The sequence below is a fragment of the Piliocolobus tephrosceles genome, chromosome 9 (assembly GCF_002776525.5).
Source record: "Piliocolobus tephrosceles isolate RC106 chromosome 9, ASM277652v3, whole genome shotgun sequence".
In the NCBI taxonomy this organism is placed as follows: Eukaryota; Metazoa; Chordata; class Mammalia; order Primates; family Cercopithecidae; genus Piliocolobus; species Piliocolobus tephrosceles.
Window position 1 is genome coordinate 100634164 of NC_045442.1, and position 17541 is coordinate 100651704.

The following is a 17541-nucleotide window of genomic DNA, read 5'->3' on the forward strand; positions in this document are numbered from 1 at the left end:
AAGAGGACATGATGACTGCATTTTCAAAATAATAAGATGTATAGAAATGTTTATTCGACTTGAATTTTTTAGATTACAAAGTAGAAATGGAAAGATTATTCTAGTTGCATCAGAGAGAATAGATTGGACCAGAGGCAGGAAGACAATTTAGGAGGCTATTGTAATACAGGGAACAAGCAGTGAGGACCTAACCTAAGGCAGTAAGGGTGTCCATAGAGCAGAGACAATGGCTTTGGAAAACAGAGGAGGAGCACATTTGGAGGCAGGAGCTGCCTTGAGTTTGGAGGTAGCCTTTGAGAGATACATAGGAAGGAGAGAACATTTCACCCTGGAACCTGGGAACTAAAAATATAAATTTGCAGTTGTAGTTAGACCCGGATGAGTTGGAAGAAAATGAATAGAAAACCTATGAAGGAAAAATAAGGATCTAGGCTAGAACATATTTTCCTAATAGATTTTTATCAAGGCAGAAAAATGCCCTCTTAAACATTCTTAACCTACCAAGTTCAATCATACCTGCAGCACATGTTAAGGAACACAGGTGCCTGTATGTGCATGTGTTTTATAACAGTCAGTGATTAGATCATACAATTGGAAATAATGTTTTTTGTACTTCTAAGTATATTCTAGTACTTATTTTTTTTTTTTTTTTTTTGGAAATGCCAAAGATAATAATAAACATTTGTTTTATTTTGAAAGAATTCTGGAGAACTTTATTAACATGTAATGTAATACGCTGGTTTTTGAGTAATTTTTTTACCCAGTATTTTCAGCATGTAGTATCCAGTTTAATCCTTTCTTCAGCAGAAAGAGTTAAGTATTTTATCTCTTACTTTCTATGAAGCAGAAACTGAAATGGAAAAAAAGATTAAATGATTTGTCCAAGATCATGCAGTAAGAAGTTTCAGTTAGAAATGTACATCTCCCCACTCAGTTCCCCAGGTTTTTAACGTGTTGCATACCTGAGATTGGGCAGGAACATGATCCTGAAAATTAAGGGTGTGTATAGTTCAGTGACTGACATTCAGAAATATGTGTTGATGCTGGACACGGTGGCTCGCGCCTATAATCCAATCACTTCGGGGGGCCGAGGTGGACAGATCATTTCAGGTCAGGAGTTCAAGACCAGCCTGGCCAACGTGGTGAAACCCCGTCTCTACTAAAAACATAAACACTAGCCGCGTGTGGTGGCACATGCCTGTAATCCCAGCTACTGGGGAGGCTGAGACAGGAGAATCACTTGAACTTGGGAGGTGGAGGTTGCAGTGAGCCAAGATGGTGCAACTGTACTCCATCCAGGGTGACAGAGTGAGACTCAGGAGAGGAGGGAAGCGGGGAGAGGGAAAGGGAAGGGAGGGTAGATTGTTTTTAAATCAAAGTCATTAGCAACATGCAGCCATTTAGGGAAGGAAGATGATTGCCAAACATTGATACATTGTATTAATGCAAATATCAACATAAGCATTAAGAATTTACTACGTGGATTAAAATTTATTTTGTAGATTACGTTTTAGCTCCTCTAAAGCTTTAGTAACATTTTGAGAATTTTGTTATATGTTTCTGAAATAGGAAAGATTGAGATAAGAATAAGCATTGCAGTTGAGCCAATGAAGAATACTGTTATTACAATTGAGCAAATGATGAGTACTATTATTAGTCAGGATTTATGTACTATAAGCTTCTATTAGATATTATTTTATATATGTGTGTGCATGTTAGATGCTGACAAGGTTGCAGAGAAAAGAAAATGCTTATATGCTGTTAGTGGGAGTGTAAATTAGTTCAGTCACTGTGGAAAGCAGTGTGGTGATTCCTCAAAGAGCTAAAAATAGAACTACCATTTGACCCAGCAGTCCCATCACTGGGGTATACACCCAAAGGAATATAAATCATTCTACTGCAAAAACATTTGCAGACATATGTTCATTGCAGCACTGTTCACAATAGCAAAGACATGGAAAATGCCCATCAGTGGTAGACTGGATAAAGAAAATGTGGTAGATATACATCATGGAATACTACATAGCCGTAAAAAAAAGACTGAGATCACGCCCTTTACAAGAACATGGATGGAGCTGGAGGCCATCATCCTTAGCAAACTAATGCAGGAACAGCAAACCAAATACTGCATGTTCTCACTTACAAGTGGGAGCTAAATGATGAGAACCCATGGACACAAAGAAGGGAACAACAGACCCTGAAGCCTACTTGAGGGTGGTGGGTAGAGGGTGAAAAGGTGGGAGGGTGGGAGGAGGGAGAGTAGCAGAAAAAATAACTATTGGGTATTAGGTTTAGTACCTGGGTAACAAAATAATTTGTACAGCAGACCCCCATGACATGAGTTTACCTATATATCAAACTCGCACATGTACTCCTGAACCTAAAAGCTCAATGTGTGTATGTTTGTGTGTGTGTATGTATATAATATTATATAACTAAAGTGGGCCTGAAGGTATTTGGGTTCTCTTGCTCTTGAGAAACATAAATTCCATCATTGCTTAGAAGAGGTAGGTTTTTTTAAATAAATGAAATATAGTACAACCACTATGGAGAACAAGCAATTGCTTCTAAAGTTAAGTGGTCCATGCTTAATAGACTTAATAATTCCACTCCTAGGTTTTTATCCAAGAGATATTAAAACATTTATCTATACAAAAACTTAGACACACACATTTATATTTATATTAATTCATGATAACCAAAAACTGGCAACAACTCAAATGCCCATCAGTTAGTGGATTAAAACATTGTGTTATATGCATATAATGGAATATGATTCAGTAACAGAAGGGAATAATCTACTGACACACATAATAAGTGAATATTTACTGTTTGATGTATATGAAATGACAGGAAATTCTAGGATAAGCAAAACTAATTTATAGTAACAAAGCATCAATGATTGTCTGGGGACATGGGTGAGGGATGGAAATGTATTACAGAAGGGCACAGGGGACTTTTTGAGATGATATATATTTTCCATAGGGTGATTGTTTTAAAATGTACTTGGGTTTTAGTCAGGTATGGTAAAGTGACAAGAGACAACTGCCTTTGAAAGAGGAGTTTAGGCCGGGCATGGTGGCTTACGCCTGTAATCCCAGCACTTTGGGAGGCTGAGGTGGCAGATCACGAGGTCAGGAGTTCAAGACCAGCCTGGCCAACACGGTGAAACCCCATCTCTACTAAAAATACAAAAAAAATTAGCTGGGCATGGTGGCTGGCGCCTGTAATCCCAGCTACTCAGGAGGCTGGGGCAGGAGAATCGCTTGAACCTGGGAGCCGAAGGAGGACTCTGGGCTGGAGTACAGTGAGCCAAGATCTCACCACTGCACTCCAGCCTGGGCGACAACGTGAGACTCCGTCTCAGAAAAAAAGAAGAGTTTATCACTTACAGTCCCTTAGAGGAGGGGACACACCATACCATTCAAAGCCACAGGGAGAAGCGCCTGCATCAGTCAGGAGGCGGAAGGAGCCAGGGGAAAGCATGGCCCAGAGCCTTTGTTGTAGTTTTCCCAGGAAAGGCAAGGTAGGACATGAAAAGCTGTTTAACACTGGCTAGCTTGAATAATTTCAGTGGTCCCCAGCCTATAAGGTAGTCCGTATCACTCCAGTGAGTTCGGCTGGAGAAATATTGGCTTGGTGTGTTAGTTAGATAAAGGAGGTGATTGAGGATATGGGCTTTGGATTGGTTGGTTTGCGTATGAAAGACATGCTCACAAGGGAGTCATTTGCAATATATAGGAATTAACCCTGGAAGGGACAATATCTTCCCCTCTAGCAAGTCCTCGAAGAAGTCAAATCATTATAAAATATTACAAAAAGCCACGACTGATACAGTGATCACTGTAAAGGTGTATACATTTGTCAAAGCTCATCTTAAAGTGGGGTGCATTTTGTTGAATGTAAATTATCCTTCAACAATGTTACTTTAAAAGTAAAAAAACAAAAAGTTAATGAAATGGACCAACAGTCCCTGATGTACCTTAGTTTAACTCAAGATTTTTCAACTTTATAATGGTGCGAAAGCCATGTGCATTCAGTAGTAACTGTACTTTGACTAGCCATACGACCATTCTGTTTATCACTTTTAGTACAGTATTCAATAAATTACATGAGATATTCAACACTTTATTATAAACAGGCTTTGTGTTAGGTGATTTTGCCTAACTGTAGGCTAATTTAAGTATTCTGAGCATGTTTAAGGTAGGCTAAGTTACAACATTTGGTAGGTTAGGTGTATTCAACACATTTTTGAATTATGCTATTTTCAAGACTTAGGATGGGTTTATCAGGATGTAGCCCCATCATAAATTGAAGGGGCATCTGTAAATGGGTACATGAAATTACTTAAAACAAGCCAGGAAAATTCATCCTCAAGTGCATTAAAAATTTTCAAACAACACCTAAGTATATAAAGGCAAAGAGCAGCATTGAATACTTAAGAATTACAAAGTTCATCCAGGCAGTTCCTATTTTCCTTCCATGTGTCCTGACCATTTTCATGTTACGGCAAAAGAAAAAGGTGGCATTTTCAGTTATATGGTGTCTGAGTTTATATAACATTTGGAGTTATTTCCTGCCATATTCCTAAGGAATACTAATATGTCTTTATTTTGATAGCTAAAAATAAAAGGCTTCATTCAGCTTCTTCAAGTTTCTCAGTGATGAAGTTATGTAACATCCAGTCCATAGCTGAGTATCAGTAATCATGAGAAAGTTCTTTCTTATATCCAGTTGAAATTTGCTTCCTAGTAACTTTGTCTTCCTCACTGGTCCTAGTCCTGTCCACTAGAGGTACGTAGAATTCCTCTAATCCTGCTTCCAAAATAACAGTTCTTCAAATATTTGAAGATGGCTAGCATCTCCCCCTGAATTTTTTTATTTTCCAGGTTTGTTCTTTCCCAGCTTTTAAAACTCATTTTTCCTTATTACTTTGTCCTGGCCATTCTTTGTTTTACTGACTTTCCTTTATTTTTAATAGTTGCACAGAGACATTCTACATTGATTTCCATCAGAACACACTTGTATATATGTACATGTATGCATGGGAAAGGGATGAGGGGCAGAGGGAGAAGGAGAAGGGAGAAGCTGCACTCAGGAGAGCATGAAGAGGGTATATATGGAAATGAGACATACCTTGGGAATGAATTCTGGCCCATCTGAGTGACCTTGAGCAAGTTTCTTAATTTTCTTTGAGCACCTCAGTTTCTGAACTTGATGGTAACAGTGCAGATCCTCATATGAGGATGAGGTGTTTGTGAATTACCTAGTGATAGGTCTAGCACACAGTAGCATTTGTTGCAGAAGAGCTACAGTATAGAGTACAATCTAGGTGAAGCTGTCATCTATGGCTTCGCTGACTCTGGTTCTGGCCTGAAACTAAGATCTTGTGTGACTATCAACATGTTAGACTTTAAAATCAAGAGGCACAGAATAACAGTAGAATCAAAACTAGAAGATGGCCTGTCAAAAGAGCAGCTGCCCAATCAAGGTAGGTTAGTAACATTATCTTAATATATAAAGAAAAGCCTGTTAAGAATTACCAGCTCTGAGACATTAAAAGACTCATTATCTTTTTTATATTTCCATGGTTTAAGTTATCCTGGCCAGATTTATTATATTATGGCAGTTATCTGAATGACAGTATGTCAGTGTGATGATATATGACATGTTTATTCCCTAGGAAATAGTTTCCTAGAAATAATCTAGATTGACATCTACATCGCAACTCTGTGACTGGTGGCCACATACACATACAAGAGCATGCACTTATACACGTACTCACAACATGGGTTAAAGTTAATCAGCATGTTGAGCATGGAGCAAATTATTTTCTTTTATTCTCTACGTTTCTTTATCTACATCTATTTTTAGGAACCTTAGCAAAGCAGCATAACAGAGACAAAGCAGTGTCTGCCTTAGGTTTCTTCAACAGGAATAAATGGAAAAATTTTCATTTACAACACCATCAAGCTGTCACTTTGTCAAGTAACCAATTCACCTAATTTTCATTTTTAATCAGCTGTGTTTAAATATGGCTTATTAACTAAAACGAAAACTAATCATGTAACAGTGATTTATAAGCACATTGTATTAGATCTTGCTATAATTGATTGTATTCGCTGTTTGTGTTCTTTAATTTTATTCCCTTCTGATAGATTTTTCTATTTAATATACTTTTCAGCAATTTAAGTAAGAAAAGTCAGGTTATAATTTTCAGAGGTTTTTCCTTATAAACTATGAAGGATGCAGTGGCTGTTAGTGCTATATTATGATTCCTTGAGTAAAAATGCACACTTACTCGAGGAATCATAGTAAAAGATTTATTAAATACTGTTATATTTTATGTAACTATTTAATGCATATTTTCCGCTAGCATATTTATCTTATTATCCAGTCAAATCAGAGGATGCAATATTGTAACTATCCAAACATTCTTTAATAGGTGTTAGGTATATTTATTACATAATTTATTCATGTTTAATAATTATAATAGAATTAAATGCAGCAGTGCTTTATGTCACAGCAAAAGACAATACAATTTCATTTGAGTGGGTGTCCTACATGAAAAATCAAGATATTAGGAATACAGTTAAAATTGTTTTGATGGCACTCCTTTTCTAACATAGTATTTCAAAACAATGAAAATTAAAACTTTTTTTCTGATTGCAAAAGCAGTATTTATTCATTGGGGAAACTATGTAGTATCACTTTATAAGCATAAAAAGGAAGATTATGTAGCACTTTAATGCCCCATTGAGAGATATATACTTTTATTATTGGGTAATTTTTCTCTTGAGTTATGAAAAAATAACTGAACCATACTGCTCTGTAACTAACCCTTTTTTTGGAATGAAAACAGGGTCTCAGTCTGTCAGTTAGGCTGCAGTGAGTGCAGTAGCACAGTCAGGGCTCACTGCAGCCTTAACCTGCGGTCGTCAAGAGATCCCCCCACCTCAGCTTCCTGAGTGTCTGGACTATGGATACGCACCACCACACGTGGCCAATTGTTGTATTTTTTTTTTGTAGAGATGGGTTTCACTGTGTTGCTAAGGCTGGTCTCAAACTCTGGGCTCAGGCGATGCTCCCACCTCTGATTCCCAAAGTGTTGGGATTATAGGTGTGAGCCACAGCACATGGCTATAACCAGCCCTTTTATACAAAAACATGTCATAAGCATTTTTTATATTTTTTAATATTTTAAGAAACATTTTAAAAAAAGCTTTATTATAAAAATATACCTTAATTCTAAGTTTTGCATTTTTTGTGTATTTTAAACAGCACCCTTAACATTTCTTTAAAGGTAATGAGGATGATGATAATGACGATGGCTTTACACATTACAATGATAATTTTTTGAGCAAAATTCCTACATGTGGAAGGAAGGTCTGGGCCAAAAGGAATGCAGAATTGTAAGGCTCAGGAGGCACATTGCCAGAGAGTTTGTACCAACTATAATACAGGAAGTAAATGAGCATACCCCTTTCCTCAGACTTCTCCAAAAGTTTGTATTATTTTTCTGCCAATTTAGAGGCAAAAAAGTAGTATTATTTTAGAAATTTGCAATTCTTTGATTTTTAGTAAGTCTTAACATTCTTTCTGATGATTACTTGTTAAATGTTGTCTTTTATAAATGTTTTAAGTCCTTACTCATTTTTATAGTGGAGCATTATCTCATTGTTATTTCTTTTACATTAGACAAGAATACAAGAACCATGTCTACTGTATCTTTTCCAGAGTGCATAGTAACACTACAAACAACATCTGTTAAATGAATAAATGTATGTCTGTATGTCTATTAGAATTTTTAAAATTTTTCTCAATATTTACCTTTTAATTTTTAACAGCTATATTAAGATATGATTGGCATACAGTCAGTTGCATATATTTAAAGTACAGTGAGATAAATTTTGATATACATATACAACCTTGGAACTTAATCATAATCAAGATAATGAATATATTCTTCACCTCAGTGGGTGGGTGTATGCTTGTAGAGTCTCTCCCCCAGCCTTCTCTGTAGGCAACCATTGATCTGCTTTCTGCCACTATAGTTTACAGTCTCTAAAATCTTATGCAAGTAGAATCATAGAGTATTGCTCTTTAATGTCTATCTTCTTTCATATAGCATCATGTTTTTGGAGATTCATTTCTGTTGTGATGTAGATCAACAGTTCGTTTAAAATGCTGAGTAATGTTCCATTGTATGTTTATATATTCCATCTGTTGGTGAACATTTGGGTTGTTTCTGGCTTGGAACTACTACAAATATAGCTGCTGTGAACATTCCTTGTACAAGTTTTTGTGTAGACATATGCTTTCGTTTCTCTTGGGTTGGTAGGAAGGGATTAGCGGGATCCTAAGGCAGGTGTATCTTTTCTTAATAACCAGTGATGTTGAACATCTTTTCATGTTCTTATTTGCAAGCCACGTATCTTTTTTGGAGAAGTGTATGTTCACGTCTTTAGCCCATTACAAATTGGGAGATGTGTTTTCTTAGTTTTGAGAGTTTTATATACAATTTCTTTATCAGATTATTTTCAAATAGTTTCTCCCATTTATGGCTTGTCTTTTCATTCTCTTATTGGTATCTTTTGAAGAGCAGAAGTTTGCAGTTTTGATAAAGTTTAGCACATTAGTTTGTTATTTTATGGATTATGTTTCAGATGCCAAGTCTAAGATACCTTTGCCTGACTAAAGGGCACAGTATTTTCTTTTAGAAGTTTTGTGTTTTACATTTGGGTACATGATGCATTTCAAATTTTGTATATGGTGTGAGGTATGGCTCAAAGTTCTTTTTTTGTTTTTCACATATAGAGAAAGCATCATCATTTGTTGAAGGGACTATTCATGTTCCACAGCTTTCCCTTTGGACTTTCATGAAAATACATATCTGTGTGGATTTATTTATGGACTCTCCATTCTGTTGCATTGATCTATATGTCTCTTTCTTGAAACTAAAGTAGCATCAGTCCAATTTGTTTCTTCTTTTTTAAGGAAATTTTGATTATTCTGAGCTCTTTCTATTTTCATGTGAATTTTAAAAATTGGTTAATTTCTACAAAAGGTCTACTGGGATTTTGATGAGGATTACATTGTATCTGTATATCTATTTGAAGAAAATTGTCATTTTAACAACATTGAGTCTTCCAACCTTTGAATGTGGTATATCTCTTCATTTGTTTAGATATTTTAAAATTTCTATGAGTGTTTTTTAGTTTTCAGTGTATAAGTCTTTCGCATACTTTGCCAGTTTTATCCTTAATTATTTCATTTTTTATGCTGTTATAAATGGTGTCTCAAATTCTGATTTTTTGTCTCAATTTCTGATTATTTCTAGGATACAAAAATATAATTTATTTTTGCATATTGCTCTTGTATTATGTAACCTTGCTAAACTCAGTTATTAGTTAGAAGGGCTTTTTTTGTAGATTCTATTGAATTTTCTAATTAGACAATCATGCCATCTGCAAATAAAGACCATTTTAAGTCTTGCTTCACAATCTGAATATATTTTATTTATTTTTGTTTTATTGCACTGGCTAGAACTTCCAATACAGGGTTGAATAGAAGTGGTGAGAATAGATATCCTTCTCTTGTTTGTGAACTTAGAGGGAAAGCATTCAGTCTTTCATTATTTAGCATGATTTTAGCTTTAGTTTCTCTTATTAATAGATGTGTTTCACCATAGTGAGGAGTTCCTTTCTAAATTTATAAAGGATTTTTTTTATCAGTAATGGATGTTGGATTTTATCACATGCAATTTTTGTATCTGTTTAAATAATCGTGTAGTTTTCTTTTTTAACATAATAAGATGGTAAATTACATTTATTTTGAATGTTAAACCAATTGTGTATTCCTGGATAACTCTACTTGGTCACAATGTATTCTCATATTGTTGGATTTGGTTTGCTAGAAGTTTGTTTATTACTTTTGCATATGTGCTTATGAGGGATATTGGGCCATAGGAATCTTTTCTCATAATAGATTTGTCTGGTTTTGATATCTAGATAATGCTGACTTTTTAGATAGTAACATTTCCTCCTTTTCAATTTTCTGGAAGGATTTATATATAATTAGTATTATTTCTTCCTTAAATATTCAATAGAAGTCACTAGAGAAGACATCAGGGCCTGGAGTTCTAAGAATTCTAGATTATAGTTGTTCTTATTGTCTGTTGTCTTCGGACTTGCACTGTTTTTGTTTTTTTTTCTTTTTCTTTTCTTTTTTTTTTTTTTTTTTTTGCCTAGGCTGGAGTGCAATGGCACGATCTCGGCTCACCGCAGCCTCCGCCTCCTGAGTTCAAGTGATTCTCCTGCCTCAGCCTCCCGAGTAACAGGAATTACAGGCATGCACCACCATGCCCAGCTAATTTTTGTATTTTTAGTAGAGACGGGGGTTTCTCCATGTTGGTCAGGCTGGTCTCACCCGACCTGAGGTGCTGTGCCACCTCGGTCTCCCAAAGTGCTGGGATTACAGGCATGAGCCTCCACGCCCGGCCAGACTTGCATCATTTTATTAATAGTAAGAAATCCGTTGTTATCCTTATCATTGTTCCTTTATATGCAATGTGTCTTTTTCTCTGGGTGCCTTTAAAAACTTTTTTTTTCACTAGTTTTGAGCAGTTTGGCAATGATGTACCTTAGTATGGTTTCATGTTTCTTGTGAATCTGTGTTTTGAGATGTTCAGATCTGTGTGTTCACAGCTTCATCAAATTTGGAAAATGTTCTGCCATTCTTTCTTAAAAATAATTTTTTTGCCCTTCCATCTCTCCCCTCTTCAAATACTGGCATATTAATCTTCTTAAAGTTGGCCTGCAGCTCACTGATGCTCTCGATTCTGATTTTTCTTTTTTGTTTTTTTAATTTTACTGTCTTCTCCATTCTGTGTAGTCTCGATAGCTGTGTCTTCAGATTTGCTAATATTTTCTTCTGACATGTCTAATGTACCATTAATTTCATGCAGTATATTTTTCATCTTATACATTATAGTTTTTATCTCTAGAAATTTTATGTGAATTTTTTCATATATTTTCTACCTGTACTTAACATTTTGAGCATATGAAATATAGTTATACACTTAATGTCCTTGTCTGCTAATTCTAATATATGTCAGTCCTGGTCAGTTTTGATTGTTTTCTAAATTATGGATCATATTTTTCTGCATTTCTGCATGCTTGATAATTTTCATTAAATGTCAGTCATTATGAATTTTACTTCATTTGGTGGTAGATATTTTTGTATTTCTATAAATATTTTGTGATTTGTTCTGGTACATAGTTAAAATAATTTGAAACAGTTTGATTTTTTCATGTCTTGATTTAAGATTTATGTGAAACCAGAGAAATGCACAGTCTAGAATTAAGTATTCCCCCCTACTAAGGCAAGACCCTTCTGTGTACTCTACCCATTCCTTTGTGAATTGTGAGTTTTTTCACCCTAGCTAATAGCAACAGGCAATATTCCTGTTCTTCTGTGGCTGTAGTGTACCTTGAACCTTTCCCTGGTCTTGGAGTGTTTCCTCACTTGCCTGTGTTGATCATTACAAAGGTAAATAACCCAGCAAGGACCCTCTCTGTGTGCTCTGTCTGTGTGTAGCACTTTTTTCCAGTATTCTGGAAATCTCTGCAAGGATCTTTCCTCACATAGAGCTCATCGCAGTTGTTGCCATAGGGCTCATTGCAATTGTTTCCTGGCCCTCAGGGATCAGTTTTTCTTGACATGATGATGCAGGATTTTTCTCGACCCCTTTGTCAGGTTTGCAATGGGGATGCCCTGTTTACTCAGCCTGCCACACTCAACCCCTTGCAGGAGGGAGCACGTGAGCAAACGAGAGCAGGATCAGGCTGGTTGCTTTGGGTGCTGGCAGGAGCACGCTCCATGCACACCTTGCGGCGGTGCCCAGGTGGGAGTGCCTGTGATCCCCGAAATCCCAGAGGGCATGCTGCAGTGCTCTCTTAGCTTAGTTTTGCCATTTGTGGACTGCAGTGTGTTACCAGCTCAGTGGGCCCCTTGTCTTGTCAGGTGGGGCGTCTATACTCCACCAGCAAGGACTAGTGTGACAGCCTTTTTTGGGTACCTACATCCAGTGGGTCCCAAGCTCTTGTGTGGTGTCCAAGAAGAATGAGGTCGTGCCGACACTTGAAGGATGGTGGAGGCAGATAATTTTTTTTAGCCATGGATGGCTCTCAGCGGAGAGAGGAGCTGGAAAGGATGGGACGGTCAGGTAGTTTTCCCTGAAGTCAAACCGTCTCTCCAAAATTAAGCTGTCTCTTCTCTGAAGTGCAGCCATCTCTCTGAAGTCAAGTTGCTTCTCTTCAGTCAAGCTGCTTCTCTCCTCCACTGACTGAGTCCAGGGTCTTTATAGGCACAAATGGGGGGCAGGGCAAGCCATGGGTAGTTTTGGAAAAGGCAACAGTCCATTGGTGAAAAGACATTATTCAGAAAGAACAAATCAGGAGAGAACAGGAAACAGGGATAGAACTTCTCACCTTGGGCCGCAGGTTTCAGGCTACTTTGTCTTGAAGGTGCCGTTTCACGGGGGACCCGCCCCTGTCTGCCTAGAATTTCTCTGCCTCCTGCTTCTATCACTGATGTTCACTGTTTTGAAAACATTGTTTCATATATTCTGTCTCTGTTTTGGTTGTTTCAGGCAGAAGCATGAATCTGGTCTCTGTTGCTCCATCTTAGCTAGAAGTAGTAATCATGCCTTTTAATTTTGTCCAATTTTCTTACTTTAAAAATATTTAAAATTTTAAATCGAAAAATTCATCAGTCTTTACCTTAATGGGCTCTGTACTTGGTGTCATGCTTAGAAACGCTTTTTTGTTTAAGAACTTATAAAAAAAATTGCTTCTATTTTTTCAAAGATTTGAATTGCCTTATTCAGATATTTTATTAATATGGAATACTACATTACTCACAATTTGGAAAATAGCTAAAATGTGGGGAATGGGGGAGAACACCTGTAATTCCATCACCAAACACACTGTAAATTTATATATTGACATATTTTCTTCCATATGTCTTCCTGTGCCTTTACTTTTTGTATATTTGTAATGCTGGTGTCTGTCATTTAGCATATTCATCCAGTGCATCGCATCATTAACCTTTTTCATGTTGCTACGTAATCTTCACAGTTGCATTTTAATGACTGAGTTATATTTCATCAAATGATTATATTGCAATTATATTACCTTTATACTGTTAAACATTTTAGCTATTTGTTCTTAAAGTATATGAATCAATTATCAGAGAGTACATTTTCAGAGAATCCTAACTTTGCCTACTTACACATGACCCCATGAGAGCAGAAATGTGAGTAAGGCCCCTGATGTGTCGTTGCATCTGTCTCCAAGTCCATTCTAGTACATCCAATAAAATCCTGTTTGTAGAAAAATGAGAAGAAAATAAAAACATCAATTCTTAATAACTCAATGCATTTTTTATTACTCGTGTAGTTATAAAACAAACTTTAAAAAACAGCTTAGAGTTTCTATATTTAGTATGCATTAACATGCTCTCTCAATTACTTTTTAATACTTATTTGTGCTTGCTTATTTTTAGGAAAGATACTATTCAAGTCCAGTACATCGTAATGCAGAATTCTTTAGCAGTACCACCAAAAGATGAAGGTAAGATAAACTGTTGAGGAAAATGGTGATGTGTCTGTTATAGTTTTAATTTAATACATTAAATGTAATTGACCTCTAATCATAAGGTAACTTATTTCTTACAATTAAAAACAAAAATTATAATTATATATGAAAACTCATTTATTTTGGTAAATAATTTGAGTGTATATGGATTCCTGAGTTTTAAGGACCTGTCTCCTTTTCTAGGCTGTAGCTCCTTGAGAGCAGGGCCATCTCATTCCACCCAAAACTCACAGAGCCCTGCTTATTCACTGGCAGTTAACTGGCACTAACAGATATCAATGAAATTAAAAAGTATTGGCTTTATTGAAGCAAAATAACACAAGTATTTTAGTGAATAGAAGAATCTATGCATACATATTCATACACACATCTGTAGACATACACTTAGAGGATATAGAATTTGTGTATACATGTCTTTGACCTGTTTCCCCTGATAATCTATTTTAAAAGAAATAGAAAAACTATTTTACTCTATACAATGTATAAAAAATAAAATAATGATTTTTTTAACAGGTACTTCTGGACCTTCCAGAAGAACCTGGACCTCCAGATGGACGTATAGTCCTTTCTTAATCAAGAGTATTTAAATTATCCTCACCATAAAGGATACACTCTAACCCCAGGGAGAAATACCAGTCTTTCCCCTGCCCCATCTAGTCTCTTCCACACGGAAGAGAAGTTCTGATGTGTGTGAGAAAAAAGACATATCTTTAATGAGGCAAAATTAGGCTGTCTTAGTGGAACATGTAGCTTTTAGTAAAAGGAGGGAATTTGTTATGAAGGGCGCTTAAATAGAGCAGACACTCTGATCTCTCTGTCAGTGAGAACGGTAGTATCATAACTCTTGAGCGCATGGAATCTGGAATTGAAACTCAGTCCTACCACTTAATTGTAAAACCTTAGGTATATCACTTGACCTCAGCTTCCACATCTGTAAATCTATAAAATGAAGACAATAAGTCCCACTCTATAGGATATGTGGAGACTAAAGGAAATAGCATATGTAAATCACCCAGCATATTGTTGTTTGCGTAGTAGGCACTGATATGATGATAAAACTACTGTTCTTAATGGCTATTATTAATATCTGGGACTTCCTCATCTTTGAGACTGGTCAGTGAGATGGCCATGAGGCTGCCTCTTGCTTGGGAATGCCTAATGACCTTGGAAGGCCAAACATGCTCCAAGGAGACCCAAGAGGAGTAAGCAGAAAGCAGACCGCTTGGTTTGATTATTATCTGGGAATTTATCCGAAGGGAGAGTGAGAGTCCCTGAGACTCACACAAAATCCAGCCCGGAACACTAGGGCAAGGAAGGAGATGGGCAAACCCCAACTAGAAATCAAGAGCATGTGTTTTCCTTGAGTGTTCTTTGGTATATATTCTCTGGAAGATTTGTGGAGCACTAGATAGCTGATCAAGGGTTTGAAATTCGGTGTCCAAGTTGCTATTACCTTCTTTTATCTAAGCAAGCAAGGAGAGGCTTAGGAGAAAAAATAATGGAACAAGTATCAGGAAAGCCGGACTCCCTTCCAGACCTGCCTCCAAACAGCTGTGGAACCCCAGGCAAAGTTATTTTGCCACTGAGCCTCAGTTTTCTCATTTAAAATTCGAGAATGACTAGGTGTTCCTTTCAGGCTCTAAAAAGGTGAGTCTATATGAGTAAACAACCAGCCGCTTGGCTCTGGCTGATACAGAGGGAGAAAGCACTCACACCTCTTGGCTGCTTTGATTCTCATCACAGTTTGTTTTGTTCTGATGTCTACGTCCCTGGGCTATAACATAAGCTTGGATACCTCCATTGACCAGAAAGTAAGACCCCTTGGCCCTACCCAGAGCTCAAGTGAACCTCCTCACCAATCTTTTCTGGGACTAAAGATGCTTAAGCCCAATCCTGGAATTTGACAAAGGAGATATAATAGCCTTAAAAAACCTAAATCATGTGCCTCCAGTGTGATATCATTCTACCTACAACTTTACATCCTTTATTTTATTTAATCTTCACAATAAGTTAGATGTAAACCTTATTTTACAAGTTCAAGATTAGGTATTTTTTGCAAAGACCACCAACAAGTAAGTGACTGATCCAAGATTTGAACCCAGATCTATCATAAAATGTATAAAGAATATTTATATAAGTTATAGAGAACATATATTTATAAAGAATACTTATAAAGAATATTTAATTCATACAGAATATTTCTATAAGAATTTAGAATAATTTGTAATTTAAAATTTATAAAGAATATTTCTAATAATTTTTGATCATCTCCTTTTTCTTCTCTGATCAAAAATACTATGCTTAATTACACATATGAATGCTTAAAGCCATTTTAAACCAAAGTGAGCAGAAATTATAACTTAAATTATGGGAAATTACATCTATAAGGAAAAATTATATATATGAATATGTGTAATGCCTAAGAATTGCCCAGTTATTCGTTAATTTATTCATTCATTCAAATGCTTTCTGTATGTCTTAGATTAATATTAATATGTTTTAACAAAAGCATCAGATTTATTATGATTCTGTTTATGATCAAATATAATTTATGGCTAGGTGTAGCAGATCCCACCTGTAATCCCAGCACTTTGGCAGGCTGAGTTGGGAGGATAACTTGAGGCCAGAAGTTTGAGACCAGCCTGGGCAACATAGTAAGACTCCATCTCTACAAAAAAAATTTCAAAATTAGCTGGGTGTGATGGCTCATGCCTATAGTCCCAGGTACTTGGAAGGCTGAGCTAGGAGGATTGCTTGAACCTAAGAGTTTGAGGCTGGAGTGAGCTATGATGATGCCATGCATGGCACTGTAGCCTGGGCAACAGAACAAGACCTTGTCTCTGAATATATATATATATATATTTTTTGTCTGATATATATATATACACACACATATACATATATATTACGTATATATTTGTTTAATTACATGTACATAATTTGTGTGACATGAGAAGTTTGCTGGGCACTTGCTATTTATTAAATGCAGATTGATTTATTTAACAAACCATTGATGGCTAGCTATAAATTATGATACCTTTGAATTTCCAACTTATAAACACATACACACGTATTATATGCATTTCTGTATAAAATTTAGATAAGACATTACCAACAGAGTTGTGAGCCTTAAATTAAGGAAAATATGGTGTACCAACATACTGTCCCCAAACAAAGTTCATATGGTAGAAGCAGGTTTAATGATCACCAAGGTAATTTGTACCAGGAACTATCAGATGCAATGAAGAATCCAAAGGTAAGTCATACAGACCCTGAGCTTTTAGGCTCTAAAATCCTGTTGGAACAGCATATATGCATGTCCTTAACTAGAATAAAGCATGACTAATGCTGTACTAGAAGTGAGTATGACATACTTTGAAAATCAGAATGAAAGAACAGTTGGTTAAGCCAAAGATTTTGAGGCTGGTCAGGAAACACAATGGAAGAGATGACATTTGTTCAGGATATTAACATATATGTACAAGTCAAGCAAGTGGAATTTAGGCTGGGGGTTTAAAGCTAGGAAGAACTGGCAGCATTATTAATGGAGAAAACAAATTTAAAATTCTGGTTTCTTCTACTTAAATGTTATCTAATTTCAGATAAAGAGATTTAACATTGTACTATCACTCTAATGATAAGTTATACTATATTATAGGTTTTCTATTATAACCTAGTGTCACCGTTACTCCTTTCTGTGTGAGAATATAATTTATAGAATTTTGAGAAGTTCATGAGACTTATTTTGTTACAGTTTTCTATATCATTCTTTCAGGATTTAGGGATACGATTTAGTTTTCCATAACTTCCTTTTTTTGTCTGATATTTTCAAATGATGAACTAAGCTGTGTTTTTCTTTTTTTTTTTTTTTTTTTTTTTTTTG

General features: G+C 36.0%; 1 protein-coding gene across 3 annotated transcripts in view; it reads left to right on the top strand.

Moving 5' to 3' along the window:
- The window catches only part of ZNF438 (zinc finger protein 438), a 75483-nt gene that overhangs the window by 23780 nt on the left and 34162 nt on the right, over positions 1-17541 (top strand). For all 3 annotated transcript variants that reach the window (XR_003306656.1, XM_026446842.1, XM_026446843.1), the window contains exon 2: positions 13567-13634. Coding sequence is in view for 1 of the 3 variants with exons in the window: in XM_026446842.1 (XP_026302627.1) it covers positions 13598-13634 (37 nt within the window). In the remaining 2 variants the exon portion in view is untranslated. The remainder of the gene's footprint in view (positions 1-13566; positions 13635-17541) is intronic.